Raw genomic sequence first — 23372 nt, 5'->3', positions numbered from 1 at the left:
ATCATTCTCAACCCAAGTGAAGTAGAATTGTCTGTAAATTTGATGTAGGTCTAGATGGTCACCACTTACTGTTGTTAAAATTAGAAAAAAAGTATTAAGATGAAAAATGAGCTTGTTTCCCACAGTTGCTTGGTTTTTTCTTTACTGTGTGATTATTTTTTTTTTTACTGTTTATTTACTCTTTGCTTTAATATATTTTGTACTATATTCCTTTGTTTACTGTATTCCTTTGTTGCTATTTACTTGCATAGCAAGTAAATCTTAAGATTCTACTCAAAACACTGCATCACTAATTATGATTTCAAGGCCATATTCTTTTACTTTCTACAAAGAGGAATTTCTACCTCGTTTACACTGAAACAAATAAAGGCTGTAAGTAGTACAACTCAGAAAAGGCTGAAGTGAACTGAGTCCACTGAGAGACCAACGCATCCCTAAGTACTAACTAGCTTTAACAAACTGTACAATTCAGCAGATCTGTCCTTTCACGTTGATTAATTTTTCTTTCTTCTTTCATTTGCCCTTAAAAATAATCCACAATAGCACCATTAGGTTTTGTAACAAAACATTACGCCTAGTTTGACACAAAAATTTTCAGTACCAAAAGCAAACTGTGATCTACACTTAGAAAGCCTGTTCTGCTAGCAGTTATGCTTGAGATGAAACTTCTTTCCCTGATATCATTAAGCAAAAGTGATAGCTGACTTCTTACTCTGCTTTAGCCTAAGTGATCAACATACACGTGTAAATCTTATGTTACCAATAAATATAAGTATGAAACAACAAGATCTATTCAAACTCCTTTTTGAATCATTTTTAATACACTAGAATGAACTGCACCAAGGAAAATTGAATTGGGGTTAGCAGCCTTTGGGAGAAAATGGTATTACTTTTAGCACAAGGCTTCTCTCAGAAAAACAGTATTTCCAGGAAGGAATGACACAAATTGAGAAACTACAGAAACAAAATGATAAAGTATAACTGGTATAGCTTTAATAATAAACATTAGCAGCCTTACTCAAAATAATTTAAATATTATTAAGCTCAGGAATTCCAGTATATAGTTCCACTGACTGAAATGTTAACCTCTGCTCAGTAGTGACTTTTCTCAATTCTATTGAGCAGAGCAGTTATTACATAGCTCTGCAAGGCAAAAAGTCTGCTTTTTAGCTTGAAAAAGTGTTATTGCAAAAATATCATACATCTTGCATTAATTGCAGCTGTGAAACATCACTGTGTAACAGCATAAAATTAGTACACGGAACTGTTTCTGACCTCATAAATTCAACTGTAAAATAATGTACACTAATTAGAACATTTCTTAAAGTAATTTGAAAATAAGCACTCCTATGATTTTCTTTACAGGAATCTGTTACTGTGCCACAATGAACAAACCGCATTTCAACACTAAATTATACTAATTACATTACAAATTACAGTTCCTTTAAGGACACACACAAAACCTCCACAAAACTTTATTAGAAAGCATGCCATGAAGAGCAAAACATTTTGAACCATAACTAATGCACGGTCTCACCTTCACTGGAAGTCTGGAATTCTCAAGGATCTTTCCAATGGCAGATAAAATACCACACATGAGTGCAGAAATCAGCATCATCACTCCAAGTGCTGTTAACCAGGACATGCTGCAGAAATAGCATAAATTTTCTGCTGATGTGCACACAATGACATGAACCGCACACAGCACCAGACACATCAAGTAAAAGAGCAGAGAGAAGACTGAAGGGGAGAGGGGCACTTCAAATTCTGCCCGGCTGCTCAGAGCTTTTGGAACGCTGAGCAAAAGCAGAAGCAGAACCTAGGGAAAAAAAATAAAACAGAGAATTAACACATAAAGAATCAGCATTAGCTAAAGCATGCAGTAAGAATTCACACAAAAATCATACCAGTGTCATCCATGTCACTCTGTTATGATCTAGTATGATCGCTTGATCTAAAAAGCACTGTGCAACAATATACTGGATGGTTTGACTTGCCTAAGTTATCACCATATAAAGCGGACAAACAAAGATTGTATTTTCATTTATTGATTTAAGGGCTCGGATGCATGATTTATGGGGGTTTAATATATTACCACGTGCCTCCTGACCTGCTTTGACTGACCACCTGCCTGATCTTGATTCACTGTAAGAGTTTTAATAACTCTCTACAAAATTGTTTTAACTCTCAATACTGAAATAGCTCCTAAACAAACAAATTTGACTCATTTATAACTCATAAATAAAAAGTTAAATGCGCGTTCTACCAAAGGCCATTTATCTTACAAGTTATAGATTTCTTGCTGAGTTAAATAGTTTCCTAAGCCAGGGAGAGTTCTCATGCTATCACGGAAGTATATGCTGTTTTTCAAGCTTACAAATTCTGGTATTTATTTTTGTCCCTCTCCTTGTCCTAATTTGATTTACCAGCTTCACTTCTGCTTTGCTATAATCTGCACACAGACGAGGCAGAATGTCAGATTTCCTCTCAGGTAACTGTAGCAGTGGAATTAATTTGAGTAATTTCTGCTACCCATGAACAAGTAAAGAAAAATTCAGCCACATGCTAAGACATTTTGCAGAAGACACAAATGGACTAAACAGAGCTCAGTATGCTTGTTGTAGGGCATGATTAAAACAAATTTTTAGAAAGCAGTTATATCAGAGCACTGCCAACCTATAATCTTTCACTTGTGAAGACCGGTATCTAAAACTTACCCATCCATACAGCAAGATATAGTAAAATAGATCAAACTAATTGCAATGCATTGCAGCAGTCCATTCTTATTCATATTGTACCTTTCACAACTCACTTGGTTATGAAAGCATGAGGTTTCACATTACCATACTGGCTCATTTTTACTGTTTAACACAGGACTTAGAACAAAGCATTCATGATACTAAAATGCTCAAATCGTAGTTACCTATAAATCTAAATTTAACTCACTGAGCAAATACAGTTATTAGTTCACGTTCCAGAGGTATTCTCCTCACAGAATGAACAGCATTTATAGAATCACGTAGCTTGTAGTCACCTGTGAGATTCCCTGCCTTTCCTTCTATGGTTGTGGGTGGAAAATACATGTAAAACTAAACAATTTTAGAAAGCAAGGCAGTTTCTTGAGTGTTGCACTGGGAAAAAAAATGCAGACATTTTGTACTGTCTTCCAGTGACACTAGTGCAAGCTCTTGTTAACCACACTTTCATAGCTAATTAGTAGCTGCATATTTCTATCGATAAAGGCCCATTGACTAAAACACCTGAGGTCTGTTTTGTTGAAAAAGTACCAGCAACTGCATTCCCAAAAAAAAAAAAAAAAAAGAATTCCAGTGCTTTGGGTACAAACCATCAGGAGTTTGAATCCTTAGGTTCCCAAAGAAAAGGAACAAGACTATAAGCACTTCAGTTTTAACGTGGGCACTGTCCATCTCCAGATTTGCTATCCGTAGATTGGCAGCAGAACCCACCATCTCGCCTCCTACAGGGACTGCGGAACTGACTCCTGAGAAGTGGTCAGCAGAATGATAAAGCACACCAAGCAGTCCATCAGAAAGCCATTTCCAGTGTGTTCCGTACACAGAGCACAAGGCATGCAAGATGAGGCCTTGCATGCAGCCCACAAGGCCTGAGGAGACTCAAGCTGCTCATCTGATCCATTCCAGACACTGAACAGAACCACAGGTACAGCTATTACATAGCCTTGTAGGTAGACAGCACTGCTCACAGGCTAGGACTAAATCAAGACAGCAGTGGGCATTTCCATCCTAGGGAACAATGCTTATTCTCACAAAAGTTGACAGTGATGTTACCTAAAAGGTAGGTGCGCGTTTCTGTATATAAAGTTCAGTGTGCAGGCATGGTATCCCCTCAGCATTCTTCCCAAAGCATTACCACTAAGGTATCTGATATTTCCAACACTTGAGATTTCCCCAAAATATCAATTGCAAATAACCACTTAAAATTCCAGACGTGGGATATCTTATCTTTATTCCTACATGTGATATGGAATGGTGACCCAGCACCTTTCAGCAAGTACCTATTTTGGGGCTCTACGCCTATCAGTACAAAGAATAATTCTTGGAATGGTAAAAAAAAAAAAAAAAAAAAAAAAAAAAAAAAACCAGCCACACAGGGTCTTCTTATTCTAAATAGCTGTAATTGTTAGATAAAGAGGAAAAAACAGGAATTTACTTGCAGATGCTTTCTGGTTTTGCTTTAATGCAGGAAGTCTCCTTAAAAAGTAGGAAGATAACTGATATGGGAGTAATTTAGGTTGTTGTAGCACATCTACATATTTACTGCACCTATTTACACCAAAACATAACCACCTTATATCAAAAGCTCTGTTGAATAATTTTAAACGCTAAGTTATTCTTTAAAAAGAATATTATGCTCATTCTTCAAATACAGTCAGCAAACCGCAGAAGAGTTAACTCTGAAGAGTATACACTAAGTAGTCAAAAAATAGGAACCTTCATGTCTTGCACTTAGCTTCTTTCCCCGGAAGATGTATTTTCATACCTCCATAACAATAACAGTCCCCACCATCATCGAATACATGTCATATTGTGCCACTTGTTTGCTTAGGGAAGCACTCAAAGTCTTCAGGGCCTCCAAATATTGCTTCAGGACCTTTTTGCCAAGATTCATGAGTATTTCTGAATTATTCCCCTCTAAGTACAGTTTGATCCAGTTACCATGGGACTTCTCTGCTATCTTAAATTGCTCATATCCAGGATCTAATGGGAAAAAAAGAAAAAGAAAAAAAAAAAAAAAAAAAAAAAAACAAAAAAAACACACAGGTAAGAGGATCCATGAATAAAGGAGGATAATAGGAAACCTAATCATACTTTTGTATATTCTTGTATGATCTGAAGAAAACTTGCTACAGGAGTTTAAACTTCTTTCATGGACAGAAAGTTACATTATCTTCCTGCAGCAAGGCCATAATGAGACAGTTACTCAGAATAAAACCAATTAATCCCTAATCAGATGGAATGTCAAGGCCTCTAAATGTGACAAATGTATTAAAATAGCCATTTACTTTTAAAAAAGGTTTCCAGAACAAACATATCCAATTGCTTTAGATCCTGAAAAAGGCATGTTTCCCACTGGAGCCACTCATTATCCAGACTGTATTGCACAGGCCAAGTGAGAAATCACCAAACTGCTGACCTCTGGAGAAAATATCAAAGGACACACACACAACATATTAGGAGCCCTGATTTTGCTACAAAGATAATGAGAATCAGGTGGTAACACCAACAGAAACACAAAATAAGCCAAATTTTGAAACAGTAATAGAAAAGTTAACAGCTGAAGTGCGCAGTTTGTCTTCAGGCATTTGCATTACAGAGCTGGTGCAAAGCAATGCTCTCCAGTGAAATTCAGTATTTTGGCTACATTGGAAGGGTTGACTGCAGTCAAACCTGGTAAAAATAAAAATAAAATAAAATAAAATAAAATAAAATAAAATAAAATAAAATAAAATAAAATAAAATAAAATAAAATAAAATAAAATAAAATAAAATAAAATAAAATAAAATAAAATAAAGGGAAAACCTGATGTCCACCAACCTACAGAAGCAAGAGGCTTGCAGTTAGGTGATTCCATAATGTCCTATCCACATCTAAAGGAATTCTGACCACAAGAAAAACCTAGTGGGAGGGTTAGGTGGAGGGGAGTGGCGACACAACTCTTACTTTACAAAGTTTGACAAAGGTTGGGTTTGGAGGGACAACGATACAAGACAATTCAAAGGATACAGAAGAGGACTCTACAATTTTTCTCGTCTAATGTTGATTTTGTCAACTTTCCCTTTAGCTAAACATTAACGCAAAAAGCTGCAGCATACAAAAGAATGAGCCTTAGCATTTTCACTTCCCAAAAAGATTGACTCAGCTATGACAATAACCAGATTGTGCAGGCATACACAGAAGAGACATCAATTTGTGGAAAAAAAAATAATAATTTATCTTTATAAGCATAAAGGTTAAAAAAATAAATAAATTCTGCCAAAATCATTATTTTGGGTTGTACATCCACTTGATGAGTATTCTATTCACTTCATATAAGTTTAATTTCAAGAGCATGTATTAGCAACACAGCAAATTAGATCAGTTGCTGTGTTTTATTGTAAATGTTGACAGCGGTATTGTTTCTAAAAGCACCTAAAAGCATGCTTTCCTTTTTCATTTTATAGGTGCATCATCCCATACTCCAATATGCCATGTGGTATTTAAAAATCAGTCACTGAGTAGAGTATGTAATCACAACATAAACTCCATCAACAACAAAGGGAACTTCTGTTTTACTGGACATTATGCTGTGTGAGCATTCACATGCATCTGTATTTTTTGCTAGAAATAAATGTTTAGTTTCCTTTTACATCAATAACTGTCATAAAATATCCCAAGTTGGAAGGGATCCGAGGATCAAGGACAAGGATCACTGAGTCCAAATTACAGCTCCACACAGGATACTTATTATTTCCATGCCATTTCACTCTACAGTTAATAACTTAAGGGTAAAATGGCCAACTTGGAAATTGTTATATAAAAACATCACCCTCTTATCTCAAAATCCTTAACTTCTTAGCTAAAAGTAGGGCAAAAGATTTGCTGTGTAGTTCCAGAAGCCAAGAGTGAAAGCAGTGACTGAAATGAGTTTGGTGTCACAAAAACTTAAATTACAGCTAGTTTTTACTCCTGATAGATCAACAATGGATCAGATTTGGTAGAAACCATTATGCTGTTTGTGAGACCTTTTCAGCAAAGCAAGATGTACATTATTAAATTCAGACACATTTTTCATTTTACTTCAAGTAAGTGAAGGTGAATGCAGCATTTCTGCTCACAATTCTTGTTATGAAGGAATTGTGTTTAAGGTTTGTAAGTCTCTTATCACTACAAAACAGTGATCTGCTACAGGCTGAATCAACATGAGAATTTCACAAAGTAATGTTTAACTCAGAATGTCATCTTCTCTTCCACAACTTCTAATATATTGACACATGTTTTAGTGTGGCTTTTGGTAGTATCCTTCTGGACAGATTGCTCTATGGTGAGATGAACAGGTGCACATTACGCTGGGTGATAAACTGGCTGTGTCAGGAGAGGTTCAGAGCAGGCATTAGGAAGCAATTCTGTACCGTGAGGGTGGGCAGACACTGGAACAGGCTTCCTAGAGAGGTGGTTGGAGCCCCATGCCTGTTGGTCAGGCAGCTGGGCCTGGTGATCTCTGATCCTATTATGCAGGAGGCTTACAGGTATTGGTGGTGAGTACAATTCAACCACCAGCAAGCACTTGTGCGTCGGAACAGCTGCCAGTGTGCAACTGAGACTTTCCTACCATTCACTGCTCTTGAACAGTGGATTCCCTAGGAAGTTCCTCATCCAGTTTAAGAAATGCAAACAACTCTTATTTCAAATAAAAAAGTTAAATATTCATACCTCTGAGGAAATCCAGAAATCCAGAAAGGATCATCTAAAATGAGCTTTAATTAAACTGAGATTTGACATAACGCTATTTTATTACACAGAACATTGAAACTTGTTCAAGTTGTATTTTGAAATCTAAATAAATTCTTCCTACATCTTGTTCCTGCTTCAATCCCTTTTCATGATTTTTGCCACATCTCCCTCTTTCTTCCTTTTAGCATTTTTTCCCCCATCACATTTACCTCTCTCCATGCTACTGCCCACCAAACACATTCTATCTGTGTTGCAAAAGATAAGTGTTTTAGTCAAACTGCGTTTACATTTTTGAAATACATTAAGGGAATGATACCAAAAACTTGCAGAAAGAAGTGAAGGACTGGGAACTTTTCTCTGAGAACTCCAAAGTCTTCAATGGCACATCTGTATGCAGTAAGTATAAAACCAGGCAGGCCATGGACACTGTTGAATAAATGTTTTGGTAACTGGTGGATAACATTTGCAGGTCAGCCTTGCATGGCATACACACAAGAGAAGCTAAACTTGAGGCCAAATCCAAAGCAAGTTTGCCCTTGCACAGGTTTCCCAAAGCAACAGGAATGGATTGCTTGCACAGAATTATACCAGCATTTTCTGCCTCAGCCTTCTTCCAACGCTATCGCAGCAAATGGCTCTGCTTCCCAAGCATGTGGTTCATAACAGTTTCATTTAGTTACAATCACTAGCATCGATCATCCAAAAAAAACACTGATAAATATACAAAAGGAATGTATCATGTAGAAGTTACTTCTCCAGTTTCAGTATATAAATCTCTCAGAAATACTGAATTATTCCGCTCAATACATACTCCTAGTGCAAGTTCAGTATTCCACACTAATAAGTGGACGTTCATTTTAGTAACATCTAGCTTGTACTCAAAAAGTGTCAAAAAAGTGTCTTTTACAGAAACAAGTCTAGTTCATCATTCAGATGAATGTTCTGAAGTTCAGAATAGGAAGGAAGCAGTACTAGCTAACTACAGATGACTGCCTTACAGTGAGGTATGAACACACTAAGAAACCCAAAGTGCTTTTCTAGGTGCAGTGAGAACAATGAATCACTGGAACAACCTCACCTAAGATGTGGTAGAATCCCAGTCACTGGAGGTTTTCAAGACGTGATTGGACATGTAAGCTCCTTTTTCCCATGACAGATTGGGCCTGGTAATATTTTGAGGACACTTTCAACCTTCAGCCAGTCAGCACACAACCTGTGCTGCTGCATGGGGTTACTTATCTCTAATTTTCCTCTTTGCCAAACCTCACGCGGTTCCTCTCAGCCCATTTCTCCAGTCTGTTTTAATGGCATCAAGCCCACCTGGTATATTATTCTCCTAGTTCTGTACCATCCTCAATCTTGCTGAGGGGCGTGCTCTTGCATCCTCCAGGTCATTAATGAAGATGTTGAACAGCACTGGCCCCCTGGGGCCCACCACCAGGGACTTGCACCAGCTGGGCTTTGTCACTGATCACAACCCCCGTGCCTGGCAGTTCGGCCACATCTCAGTCCGTTGCATTTACCAGTCATTTAGCTAATCTACACTGTATCAGTTTGTCTTTGAGTGTGTTTTGGGAGACAAACACATTAGCAAGGCTTTTGACAAGCTGAAGAACATGCGATTCTCTCCATTCTTCCACTAAGCCAGCCAACTTGTTGTAGAAAGAAGGCTGTCAGGTAGACGAAGTATGATTTGCACTTCATAAATCCATGCTGACCACTCCCAATCACCTTCTTATCCTCCATAAATCTGGAAATGTCTTCCAATAATATTTGCTCCAGCATTTTCCCTAGGATCAAGGTAAAGCTGACTAGCTTGTAGTTCCCTGAATTCTCCTGCTCGTCCTTCCTAAACACAGGAATGACATTTGCTTTATTCCAGTCTTCAGGAACCTCCCCTTATCACCAAAGCCTGTCAAAGATTTTCAAGAATGTTTTTCAATGACATTGCCTGGTTCCCTCAGCACTTGTGGCTGCATCTCATCAGGCCCCACAGACTTTTATATATTCAGTTTGTTTAAATGTTTACTACCTTGGTTCTCTTCTCCTAAAGGTAAGTTTGCCTTGCTCCATGCTTTTTCATAGGTCTCAGAAGCTTAGCATTCCTGAAGCCTGGTCTTACTAGTAAAGGCTGAGGCAAAAAAGGCATTGACTACCTCAGCCTTTTCCACAGCCTTTATCATCAGGTCCACTACCCACCAAGCACCAGGCCCACATTTTCTCAGGTCTTTATTTTGCTACTAATGTACCCGTGGAAGCACTCATTGCTTCCCTCTCCAATAGACTCCAAAGAGGCAAATCTCCAATAGACTCCAAATCTGACATTCCTAATCTCACCCCTGCATAATGAGACAATGTGTATGATGCTACCCAACCCTCCTGCTTCTTGTGTGTTTCTTTTTCATATCTAAGTTTCACATCTATCCACATGTGCCTCCTGCCACCTCTGTTTGATTTGCTCCATGTGGATATTTCCTCCAGATGGTAGTGACATTGCTTTTCAGCTTGGAGGAGGTGATCCTCGAAGGAAAAAAAAAGTATTAACCAGAGCTTCTGAAGCCTTCTTCTCTGTCTGTGGTACACATGAGGTTTCCTCAAGTTTCTGAAGATCTCTTCTACTTCTTCCCAACGAGACTGTCCATAATAACATAGCCCATGTCCATCTGTCCATTAATCCTGTTCCATTGGTTCTCAACGAGCTAATCATCTATTCCTAGGCAGAACTCCATTTGCTGCAGTTTATCCATGCTTATGAACTACAGGCAACAGTCACTGACTTTGTGACTTTTCCTTTAATATTTTTTAGGTCCTGAAGTATCCACAACAACAAAACTTAACACTAAACAAACAGCAAGGCATCTCTTTTCCCTGCCAGTCCTAATGGTCCTAAGCAAAGCTTCCTATGGTATATATTAAGCTACAGCCTTACACATCCAGGACCCTGTAAGAACAGCCCCTAAGAAGTGTACAGCACACCCTATTCACCCTAAGACCACATAAAAAGGACTTGGATCTAATTCCATGTTACTGACACTCTGTTACTGGAAGGAGAGGACGTCGTCATGGGCGCTTTTCAGTAGAGTATTAACTTCAGTAGAGTATTAATTGTTGCTTCACAGTCACAAGCAAGTAGCATTATATTCTTCGCATTTTCATCTTAAGGTATTTCATCTTCACTTCTCAAATGAAAGCTACAAGTTGAAATAAACCTGTTGCTGGACAAAAATATAGATGATAAAAAACAGAAGCTCCAGTCTCCTTCACCGGCTCTTGCAGAAATAGATGGAGCTCTGTGTCAGAATTTTTGATTCTGAACCCCACCAACATGGTGAGTTTCCCCATTTGAGCCATTCACAGAGGCAAAAGTATGGGAACAGGGGGAGCACGTGTCCTAATATTAACACTTCACTACCATTGGCAGTACTTGTTTTGTCAGACACCCAGTCGGGGTTTAACTATGATTAGAAGCTGTAATGTAGATCAAGAATGAATTACCTTTCAACAATGGTCATCTTGCTGAACTTAATATTGTTTTCTACTTTAAGTACTCATAGCTGTAACAACACAGCTTTACATTCCTTATATTAGCAATTTTGCAGTTAACTATGTTCTGACTCCAAGCAAATTTACACAGAAGAACTGGAAAGAAACTCATACTAAATTATATCCCAGCATTACTTCAGGCATATTTTCTAAACCTGAAAATTCTTTCCATTGTGTTTTTCTTTCAAACAGTGCTCAGGATCAGTGCCTTATGTTGGATACCTCACAAATAGCACATATGAAAAAAATGAGATTTAACTATACTGGCAGTTTTACTTTAATCTTACTCCATCACTATTTCTGCTCTTTTATCTACTAGTAAGAGTACTGGCCATTAAAAAACTTTATTCAAAAGCAGTGTGCCAGAGTAGATACTAAAGAGTGAACTCAGCACAATTCCTCTGAATACTGCTCTCAATTAAATAGCTAATTTGAATATTATACTCTTGAACTCAAAAGCTCAAACTGTGTTATAAATAATATCATATTATAAGGTAAACATACTCTTGTAAATTGTTTTTTTTTAAGATGATTTACCTTTTTCATAGGCAGGTGTGTTTTCTTCCAGCAGCCTGCTAAGCTGGAATCCATTCAAGTGCAAGAAACGTAGTTGTTCCCTCATTGTCTTGCCTCCTACAACTGGCAATATAAGGGTCCCAACGCTGTTTCTTGAAATGGGTAGACCAAGACCTACTGCCAGTGTACTAGCCAAATCAGTTTGTTGTACAAGTTCAGGTTGTGTTAGAGGACCTACAACCAACAAGATAATAAAAAAGAAAGGAAAAAGCATTTCAATTACAGGCCCTTACTATTTCTATAGCAAGAGAGACATTTTTTTAATTTAAAAATATGTTCACTGCCATTAGATCAACTAGTTCAAGTGATCTACGGAGTGTTCTTTGTTGTAAAACCGAAACTTACTCAATTCTCAGCAAGTACCACTCTTCAATGTAAGCAATTACTGTTAACACAATATGAACGTTATACAAGTACAAATATTGGAAGAGATTGTCCAGGAGACCACCTTAATAATATCAAGTTGTAGTTTATATCCTGAGAGGGTTTGATAGCTTTTATATTAGAATGAATAGAAAATACTACAGTAGGCTGTTTTTTTCCATGAATGAAGTATGAGAATCTAAAATAATGCTTGCAGCATTCTAGAAGCTTTTTGATATAGTTAAATCTCCACCAGGCTGCTAGGCAAACAGAATCAGAGGTCAGGTAAAGGAATGTTGAGGCCCAAATCCTGGAGATCCAGGCAGGCAAACCGTGTGATTTTAAAATGTTCTGTGCAGGATCCCATTACAGAATCACAGAGTCATCTAGGTTACCTGACTGCTGTTTTCAGGATTAGCCTTCAGTTTCACAGACTTCTACCTATCCACGTGAGATATTTCACTAATGTATGCAAACATTTAAGATTGCAACGACAATTGTTGATTCCTGTGCCTTACTAGTTACATAACACGTTTTCTACTCTGTGTTTATGTAGTTCTCTTTGCAAATCTAGGCATTAAGTGTTTTGATTTAAGTACGTGGAAAAAAAATGATATACAGCATTTATTACTCTCAAGGCCCCCTTTAAGAGCATTAGAACTTCATCTCTCATTTCTCATCTAGTTGTAATTAATCCCATCCTTGTTTAGAATGCCATCTATAATCCCTAAATACTCTTTGCATGAGTGCCTGTACATCTGCAATTTTCAGATTTCATCTTTAAGGGCAAGTTTTTAACTGGTCAAAAAAACCCAACTAACAACCACATTTAGTCAACCATGGGTGACATCTCTGTAGAAGGCTATGCAAGTAATAGTCTGACCACATATTAAATATGAAAACCCATGGGATTACCATTTTGAGGTCTACCATATTAATGACAATACATTTTGTTTACAGTAGGATCATAAGAAGCAATCACTAGAATTTTGACTGCTACAGCAATAAGAAGCAACCTGCTGAGTATTTACATGGTTATCATTACAAATCACAGACTTGATCTCAAAAAAAAAACAGTTGACTAGGTATTTTTCATTATATTGTAAAAAACTGCATGTTCAGATTAACCACCACAGAACCCCATACAATTGACTAAGAGTTTCCATTCACAGAATCAACGCTCTCCTGGCCTGGTTGTCAACACATACCTGTGACATTTATAAAGCAAAAGCTTATCTGAGAGCTCCAGTAAGCTCTTGACTTTGTTTTGTTTTTGTATCTGAGGAGTTCAAGGACTCCTCAAGCAATCCTTTCTATTCCAGATGGATATAGTTTCACAAATGATAGAAAGATAAGTGTACTTTCACTGTGCTGCTGGAACATCCAGCAAAATAAGCAAGGCAAGGTTCAGCAAGCAGGAAAACAGATGGAAATGGGCAAGAGGCAGAAAGGCAGGGGAAGTATTATTTTCAAGAAAACGTTCACTCCTATAACTACATTCCACTGATTCATTCAGTCAAGGAGTTTATTTAAGCCAGATGCTGTAAGCTAGGCTACAGGTTGTGCTAGACACACCAATCCCTTATTTCCTCTTACCTTAAGCTATATTATACAAGTAGAAAATGAGCTTCAGAAGAAGACAACCTCACATTAATGATTTAAAATGAACTGTCTGGCCAATACAGTAAATATACTTGTGCTCCATGTTCTTTCCTTAGATGCTTATTAATCAATGGTCCTGTTTTCTCTGCTTCATCTCTCTTCCTTTCATAAGAGCAATCCTTCCTTTTTCCTGTTATTCTCAGCATAAGAAATTGGCATTTATTCTTCACTCCTGGACATCTGAGAGGGAAGAATGGAGGCCAGGGAAATATTCTGACCAAGACAGGCAAAGCTTAAAACTCACTTCAAACAACATTTCAGTTCTAGTCTAATCCATTTACCAGAATACAGATCATGACATGATTCTGACAAGAAGATATCTCATTAGCTCTGAACACTCAAGTAAGACAGTTCTGCAAAGGTTGTAATCTGAAAAATACCTAGTTCTGTCTGTGGTTACACAGTCAAAGCTGCAGTTTCAGCATGACACAGATGCAAACTCCAGCTAAACACAGAGGTCACACAGAACATGTGGTATCTTGCCAGATACACGTACAATGAACCGTGAGCTAAATTCTAGCACCACCAGGGTGATAGCACAAGACAACCACAGCACTTTTCAGGAAAAAAAAAAATCTAGAGCTAATATAAATTAAACATGAAAATGTGTTCTAAAAAGTTCAGTTAACCAAGGTTTTTTGATCCTTACCACTTCTCTTTTCAAAAGCAGAGCTGATAAACAGCAGTGGTGTGTGCACTTCACCCTCTGAAGAACCACCATGACTACCTGTTTCAGACATCCCATGATCCCCACAAACAACCAGCAAACTCGGCAGAGAAGCCTCTCCTTCCTGTAAATCACAGAAATCTAAGTTACTGTAAGAAGAGTATGTATATACATAATGCCCTGTTATCTTTATCCATTTCATGCATAAATATTTATTGAAATGAATTCAGTTTTCAAGATTGGATCACAACACACAGAGCAGATTACCAGAGATGCCCACAGCTAAATGTTATGCAGCAATACTTGCTTTTAAAACTTAAGGCATACGTATGTGTCATTATATAACAAACACTACAAAGAAGCTTCCTAAAATAAAAACAAAAACACAACCCATTTACAGAGTCAGAAGAATTTGTCTGATAGATTAAACAAAGGTTCTCATACTCTGTGAAAAAAACAGGAGCACAGGAGCAGTAGCACTGACAGAGAAGTTTGTTTTCCCCAGCTGAAGAGTGTCTTCAGCTTTATTGAGATTTTAATAAAATATAAAACATTAAAATATTAATTTGATAAACCTATTTTATAAATCTTACAATAAGCAATGGGTTAAAGAATATTTGAGCAGGGTCAAAGAAAATAAGCTACATTAGTAAAACAAAAAGAAAACTCATTATATGTTTCCATTTTAGACTGTGAGTTTTAAACTCAAACATGGTCTAGAGAAAAGAAAGAATAAAGTTAAATTTGCATTTCTTCCCCAATCTTTCAAGTGTCTTTGGAGTAGAAAACTGATGTGACTTATGTCAAATCATGTCTGTATTTCTGAAGACAAACAGAAGCATAAGTGAGGCCTGTTCAACAGCTCTGAGGTAACAAATCAAAGACCACAGGAAATAAATGTTGTCATTCCATAACAAAGTCATTAGTGATTACCAGTACCTGTTACACACAAATGAAAAGTGCCTTCATTCTTTCCATATTGTAGAACTAATACAAAGCCTTGCACATGTTGGCAAAAGAGTAACACACAGGCAAACAGTGCCAAAACCACCACACTACACATGAGATTTTAACCTCCGCAATCAGGAATTTAACCTCCCCTTTAGTTTGACACTATTCTCTTGTCTGAAGAGACAAGTGAAATTTTAAGCGTAGCTATTCTGAATTGCAGATGCCTAAAACAAACGAACAAACAAAAACTTCAGACCACTTGGAGTTAGGTTATGGTATTTCAACATCCAGGGTATTTAGGTAAGAGACATCCTGTATCTCCAACTCTAAAAAGAGATTCGGATTTGGTAATGTAACGTGCTATGTTTTGTATACAAAGAAATGCTGTCTACTACCTCCAGTTCTACTTGATACTTTTCAGCATCTGAGAATTAATCATACCTTCAAATCATAAAAATGAGTGACACAGCTACATATACCTATTATTCCTTCTGGTGAATTTCATTACTGGAATATCATTACTGGAAAATCATACCAACTATCATAATTATTCATGATCAGTAAGAGAATTTTGGCTTGTATTCCTTCCCTCTTCCTGCACATCAAGGGGCAGTTATTTGCTACAGCTATTTAGAAAGGACAGTTAACAGATATTACCAAGGTCAGCTAGTAAATCCTTAAATGCTACACTGTATTGTTAACTGGAGAACGGGCAAGGAAGGAAAAAGAACAACACTCGCTTTGGTCTAGGAATAAACGCCTACCCCTGAACAAGCGATTGTTTTGAGAGTATTAATGCAATGCTATTCTATAAATAACATCTCAGAACGAGATATATTACCTTTGAAAGAAGGGAAATATGGATCTTCTTCAGGATGTTATCCATTTCACGAAGTTTTGGTCCCACTAGTGGGCTGTTTGGCCCAGTCACATGTCCAATATGGTCCAATCCTAGGTAATGTAATATGAGGAGATCCCAGTCTTCTCTCTTTAACACCCTGTCCAAATGTCTGGTAACATTATCATCAACCTCAGAAATAAAAGGAAAACAATTAGAAAAATACTTTCTATGCTTGTAAAAGCATAGAAAAAAAAAAAAAAAGCTTGTATTTTACAAGCATATGCTTGTAAAAAGCATAGAAAGATTACATCTCAATAGCCATGGAAGTTCTGTAGAAGCTGATGAGAACTAAACCCACTCAAATTAAAAAAAAAAAAAAAAAAAAACAGATGGATTGTTGGATTGTTTCAATGCCAGAGTCAAAGATTCTGTCTTACAAAAGATTCTTCACCCCATTTCAATCCCTTCTGCTTGTGAAGGATCGTATTATATACAAGGAGAGAAAACAGAATTGACATGCTTCCACAGACACTTTTAAAACAAGACATTTTTAGTCACTTTCATCCTTTACACTCCTGATTCATCAATTCGGAGGAGCAGATATAGCAAACAATATCTCTTTGGAGCTTGGAAGCAAAGGAATAAGAAAGCCCTCCTGATCTTTCAATTCATTTTTTAGCTTCTATGTAAACACAAATGGATTTCATTTACTGTGACAAAAAGAACTGACCACATAGGAAGAAAGAAGGAAGATTTGAAAAATGCTGTTTGGGGACTACCTTATAAATTCTCCTGTTTAGGTTGAGAACCCATTTTTAGTTGCATATATTTCCTCTAAATATTAAAAATATTTAATGTTGCATGTGCAAAGCTTACTTAGTTATATCCAACAAAGTCAACAATCTTAAAAAACTTTAAAATGCTATGTCTTTCTGAGTGAGAGACCATTAAAGCACAAAAAACACATGAAGCGTTGAGAGCTACGTAATCACAGACCCAGCAACATATTTGCATTTTTTCTCTCCACATTGAAGCTTCCAGCAGGCTTTCTTAGAATAACCAGTTAAAGCATCTTCCATTCATACTGGGCCTAACTTCCTTAAACATGATAACAAAATATTGATGTCAGTAGCACCGTGTTAAAGGCCTGAGGTTTTGCGAATCAAAGGTTCAAAATACAAACCAGAACTGCTAGCCCACTGACGCATTTAGTAATCCCAGAATAAAAATTTTCACAATTTGTTTTATCTCCTGCTTATGTTCCCTCTTTTCTAATATACTGAAACGTTGCCCAACTTGCACCTGCAAAAGCAATACAATACTATAGAAAGTATGGATCTGGAAGAATAAGATTATCTGTTAGGAAGCCTTTTAAAGATGGCCTTTATTAATAAAAAATGTGATGGGAAACTGGAACCATGGATAGTGGCATTTTTAAACAAACTATAACAAACACAGTTTATCACTGTATCATCCAAACATTTCTCCACTGCCTCTGCCAGAGGAACTTTGCTACACATTATCAATACTGAAAATATACAACCCAATTTCTGTTTAATTGCCAGGTTCACGTTTCTGAACAATTATAGTTTCACTCATTTTCAGATGTCACTATGTGTTTGTGCATACCTTATTTAACTTGAGATTACAAAAAGCCTCTCACCTCTGTAAAATCTGATACAAAGAAGGATGTTGTTCCGTCATATTCTACAAAATGCTTTGGAAACAATTTGACCCAAGTATCATCACCGTAAAAGATTATTCTTTTCCCAGCTGTTTTTGCCTGCCAAATCAGATTGTCGTCCAACAGAGCTGGAGAGTTGAGGTTCACAACAACATCAATGAAGCCAGGAATGCTACCTGTCATCAAGGCCTGCAAAAAAAAACAAGAAAAGAAAAGGCGATGTATTAACAGAAACTAAGAATTTTTCAGTACTCAGAATAAAAAATTAGCATAAGGGGAAGTAATGAAGCAGAGAGGAAAGAGATTACACTTTCAATAAAGAAATATAATAAAGAAAAACAGCCATGCCACATTATATCAACTGGGACAACACGCTGCTAGTTGATATCAGAAATACTACTTGATTAACAGAAAAGTAAATATCTTTTCTTAATTAGTGAGTAGCAAAAACACTTTTTATCCCAGTTGGAATTTGTTTTATTTACCAGTTCAGCAGAACTCCAGCAAGACAGTTTAGATGGCCTAAGCGAAACTAACATAACATAATACTACAAATGGTAGCACGGTCAAAACAGAAATTAAGAATTTCCTGGGAAAATGCAATGAAATCCACCCATCCAGAACTACCAGGTTATCTCCCCTTCACCCTCTCACTGGCCTTCCAGAAGCTCTGTATCTCAGCTTATCCATGACCAAAACACCACCCAGATCCACCACTGGCAGGCCCAGATGAACAGATATTTTGACAACAGAGCCAAAATCCGTTGTTTGGTTACCTTGAGCTTGGCACAATTTATTTTTTTATTGAAGTCTGCAAACGATAATGACCTTATGACAATATAAATGTATGTGCAGCGAGGCTTGCTGTCAGAAGCCACAGGAACACCACGCGAAGCACCACCTAAAGTGATCTTGGACGGAAGACAGCTGGGAAATTGGACGGCGCTTACTTTAATGCGCGGCATAGTCACGGTGGGCGGCTTGGCTTCGGCGACGAAGCTGTGGGACGTGCCTTTCTCGATGACCTGCGTGGCGTAGGGCATGAACTGCTTGCCTTTGGGGCCGAAGACGAAGTCCTCCCTCAGGGCGTCGATCAGCACCAGCACCACCTTCCTGAAGAGCGGCGGGGGCACGGCGCTCCAGTTGGACACCGCTCCTAGAGAAACAACGCCCGGCAGAAAAGATATATATATATATATATATATATACACACACTTAACAACAAAATTTCAACGTTTTACAGGCAAAATACGCCTCACCTGAGCCGGGCGGGGCGGGCTCGGCGGGGACGTCCCCTGGCTCCCCCCCTCCCCCCCGCGGCCGGGCGCGCACGGCCATGGGGAAGAAGCCGCGCAGGAAGATGGCGGCGCCCATGGCCTGCAGCAGCAGGCAGCCCGCCGCCAGCGACCCCGACCGCAGCCGCATCCCCCGCACCCAGGCCCGGACCCCTTGCCCTGCTCCGGGCACGGAGGGCGGCTTCCGCTCGCCCCGCCCACGCTTCGCTCGCGGCCAATCGGAGGCTGCTGGAGCCGCCTGCGCTGCGCGGGGATTGGCTGGAGGCCAGGCGGGCATCGGCTTTCTCCGCCCTTCCCTGAGGGGCGCGGCGCGGAGGCGGAAGTAGAGGGTGGAGGTGGTGGCAGCGGGGAGGTGGAGGGGAAAGGGAGGAATGGCCGCCTACGGGGCGGTGGAGGGGTCAGGCGGCGCAGAGCGCGGAGGGAGGTCGCAGTGACAGGAGATGGGGCAACCCTCAGGGGCCCGGCCGCGGCCTGGTGGCGGCGGGGAGAGGACATCCTGTGCTGGGGGCACAGGGCGTGGCCAAGGGGAGAGCCAAGGTGGCAGGAGCACACCTTGGCCATGGTTATGTTAGTGACATGACGTGACATGAAACATATCATAACATAATGTACCATAACATATCATACCATACCATACCATGTCATACCATAACATACCATAACATAACATACCATAACAGAATCACAGAATCACAGAATCGTCTAGGTTGGAAGAGAACTCAAGATCAACGAGTCCAACCTCTGACCTAACACTAACAACTCCTCCGCTAAACCATATCCCTAAGCTCTACATCTAAACGTCAACATATCATACCATACCATACCATACCATATCATAACACCCCTTCACTCTCCTGTGATTACCTCCACACCCTTCTCCCTGTGTAGTCTGAACCCATTCACATTGGTGCAATCTGTGCTACAAGCTGATGTTTGCTCCAGAAATTAACGGCACTGTGAGCTCTTTCCTCTACAGTCACAGAATCATTAGGGTTGGAGAAGCTCTCCTAGATCACCTGGCACAACCATCCCCTACCACCACTGTCACCACTGAACCCTGTCCCCAAGCACCACGTCCAACCTTTCCTTGAACACCCCCAGGGACGGTGACTCCGCCACCTCCCCGGGCAACCCGTCCCAGTGCCTGACTGCTCTTTCTGAGCAGAAATGGCTCCTCATTGCCAACCTGAACCTCCCCTGGCACAACTTGAGGCCATTCCCCCCAGTCCTAGGCCAACACCTGTGACAGGCTAGGAAGGAAATTTTGAAGTCAATTACATGTGTTGGGCAAGCAGAATCTTTCTTCCCCCCTTCTTAGAAAGGAAGCACTGTAGCAGATGGGTCATGACAGATGAAAGAAGATAAATGAGTAGAAAAGAAGGCTTTAAAAGTTAATTTTCTGGAAATTGTCTTGCTGTGTTCACTGGTAAAGGGAGATAGCTGCAAAACACAGAATTTCATTCTCCCAAGTAATGCTACTTCTCATCTCTACCTGAGGAGTTTCTGTAGGCCTCACGTTTTTGCTAGGAAGACATGGCACATTCTTTGCTGCATACATAACCACCCGACCCTTTCCACTGAGCTGCAGGTTTTCCCCAATCTGACAGGTACAGTGCCCAGCCAGCCACAGTCTGCCTGTGCCACTCACCATCCAGGGCTTAGCTCACTGTGGTCTGTGGCAAAGCCACATTACAACGTGATGCCAGTGTGACACCTCATGTTTACAGCCTTCATCCCATATATACATGTAAATGTTGATGCATTTCTACAAACCCCATGTAACTGAGCACTAGGGCAGTTTTCCTCCTGGGCCACTTTCCACGGCAAACAGTAACATCTGCGTTGCGGTCTGCATTATGTCAAGACAGGCCAAATGCATTGTACCATGCTTTTAAAATATTTTCCTACTTAGGTTGGTCATGCTTGTTCTCAGACTGCTTCTAACATTTCAAGATGCTAGGAAGATGCAAAGCCATTATGCTAAAAATAAAATTAAAAAAAAAAAAAAAAAAAGTGTTTTTGTATTTACGGTTGTCAGCTTATTTCCAGAAGCACAGCCTTCAAAGTCCCATGTGCATTAATACTCTGTAAATAACAGCAGCTGACAACGGCCAGTGCAATGAAATTCAGAGAGGATCTGCAAAGCTTTAAATAAGTAGCAAAGGTGAAAGGAAACTTCTGGCTAGCCCATTGTATGTGTGCTTCAAGCTCTATAATGTTTTTATCTATCACACCTCAAAGTCGCATAATCTGTATAACCAGAAGAGCAGTATTTCTTACTTTTAATGGGCATTCTTGCTTTCTTCACTTTCTTACTTTTAATGGGCATTTTCACCTTTCCTTTAAAACTTGAACCAGTGAGTGAGACTGTTCAAACAGAAGATTAGAAAGGTTAATCCAACTAACAAATAGGAGACACATTAATGCAGGCAGTGTTTGTAAGTCTCAAAACAGCAAGTAAGAAATGTCTTTCTTTTTGTTTTCTTAGCAAACATTACATGACTTTCCATTTTAAGAGTAAGTTTCTTCATGGTTCATATCCTCAGATTCCTACTTAGGATTTATTGTTTCTGTGTTCATTCAAAGGGATTTCTCCACAGACATGAATACACCAGCTGGCACATGTTTCACACTCCTCAGTACCAATCTCTAAGCACTTACTTAGAAGCATCACCATTGTCTCCCTAGAACCATTTGGCAAGGTTTTTTTTACAGCAACAGGTTTTCAAGTTCATTATTATTGCATTTTACTTCGGGCATCAAATATCTAAAAAAAAAAAAAAAAATCTTTGTTCAGCACAGGATGTTAGGTCTTACTGAGTAATTGTCTATTAGTTTACGGGTCTATTATAGCATAATATACTCACATTCATTGCTGTACATTTCTGTAGGCATTTTACAGAAAAAGAAAGAAAGAAAAATGAAAGAGAAAAAGAAAAAGATTAAAAAAAAAGGAGGAGAGGAGGGAAGGGGAGGGAAGGGGAGCCCAATCCTTACCCTCTCTTCCCATTTCAAATACAATCAATACCCTTCCATTTTACTTAGTTTTTCTTTCTCCTTTCCCCTTGTCTAACTTAGTTGTGTTTTGAATGATTCCCATGCAGCCCTGCTCTCTGATCTCTGGTGTTACGGCAATAACTTCTGGGGATCCGCAGTTTACTACCTCTTTGAACTGCCTCGAATTCTCCCTCTACAGTCCTAATTTAACTGTAATTCACATGTGAATAGGTGTGTGTGTGTTCACATGTGTTTGTGTAAAACCTGTACATTTCTACCATACCTGGCATGGTCAGTCAGATATGCCAACTTCTCATGTTGGCAGTTTCAACCAGCATCCTTTTTCTGTAATCAGAGTGATGCTTCTTGAACTTGTCCCTAGTGCATTCAATTCTGTATTGGGAAAACACGGGAGAAGCAGAAATGGGGACAGTGACCAAGTTCAGCAGGTATAAGTAAAAGCTACCTTTTTTACATACAAGGGGTGCATAGCATATCAATTAAGTGAAGCTCTAATAAAAATCCAAGACTTTTAAAGCTGAGAGGTGTCTCTGACAGCACTACCATGTAGTTAGAAATCCAGAAGGACTTTTTTCTCCTATCTCATTTCTGTATTCGTCAGTACCTGGCAATTTGAATGTATGTCAGGTCTCTGCTGGTTTAAGCCATGGCAAAACATCAGAAAAAGTTATCAAAGACTGTCCACTGAAGTGTGAATCTCCCTCCTCCATTCTGGTGTACTCCAGAGTCTCCAGAGGTATGCAGCTGCTGAGGCGAAGGACAATGCAAAAGCACTGTCATTTTAAACCCTGTTTCTCAAATCTGAGACCAAATGGGAATTTCTGCGCATACAAGAGAGCTGGACAGCAATATATATATATATATATATTCAAAAACCATTCAATAGCTTTATTTGTGTCAAATAATTGATTTGTCTGTCTTCACACATACATAGGCACATACAAAACACACACTCATGAAGACGGTAACTCCTGATCACCCCAGAGGTGACGAGCTGTGGGAAGTCAAAAAGTCTGTTGTTTCTGTAGACTGCAGACTTACTCCTTGCTGCAATACGAAATTATCTGCTTTCAAAGGGGAAGCAAAGCTGCAGAGGAAGAACTAATTGAAGAAAGAGGCTGCTCGTTAGCTGCCCCCAGAGCCCTGCCCTCAAAGCTTACACTGCTTAGTAGCAGTATCTCTATCCCTCTTTATCTGCACGGGGTTTTACAGATAAGTGAACAGTCATCCCTTCTTAAGAAAGCCCTGGCCTTAGAATTGCATTTATGCTCCCATCCAGGCGGGTTCCCTCAGAGCTAC

At 39.1% G+C, this 23372-nt stretch overlaps 1 protein-coding gene across 2 annotated transcripts in view; it reads right to left on the bottom strand.

Annotated features, from left to right (window-relative positions):
- The window catches only part of PIGG (phosphatidylinositol glycan anchor biosynthesis class G), a 74386-nt gene extending 55201 nt beyond the window's left edge, over positions 1–19185 (bottom strand). For both annotated transcript variants that reach the window (XM_032205648.1, XM_032205649.1), the window contains exons 1-8: positions 19020–19185; positions 18711–18916; positions 17740–17949; positions 16077–16265; positions 14267–14408; positions 11554–11766; positions 4522–4739; positions 1538–1819 (exon numbers count right to left, since the gene is read on the bottom strand). In XM_032205648.1, coding sequence (XP_032061539.1) covers positions 1538–1819; positions 4522–4739; positions 11554–11766; positions 14267–14408; positions 16077–16265; positions 17740–17949; positions 18711–18916; positions 19020–19185 — 1626 coding nt within the window. The remainder of the gene's footprint in view (positions 1–1537; positions 1820–4521; positions 4740–11553; positions 11767–14266; positions 14409–16076; positions 16266–17739; positions 17950–18710; positions 18917–19019) is intronic.
- Between the last annotated feature and the right edge of the window lie 4187 nt (positions 19186–23372).

The sequence above is a fragment of the Aythya fuligula genome, chromosome Z (assembly GCF_009819795.1).
Source record: "Aythya fuligula isolate bAytFul2 chromosome Z, bAytFul2.pri, whole genome shotgun sequence".
Classification (NCBI taxonomy): Eukaryota; Metazoa; Chordata; class Aves; order Anseriformes; family Anatidae; genus Aythya; species Aythya fuligula.
This window is presented reverse-complemented; position numbering and strand designations above follow the sequence as displayed.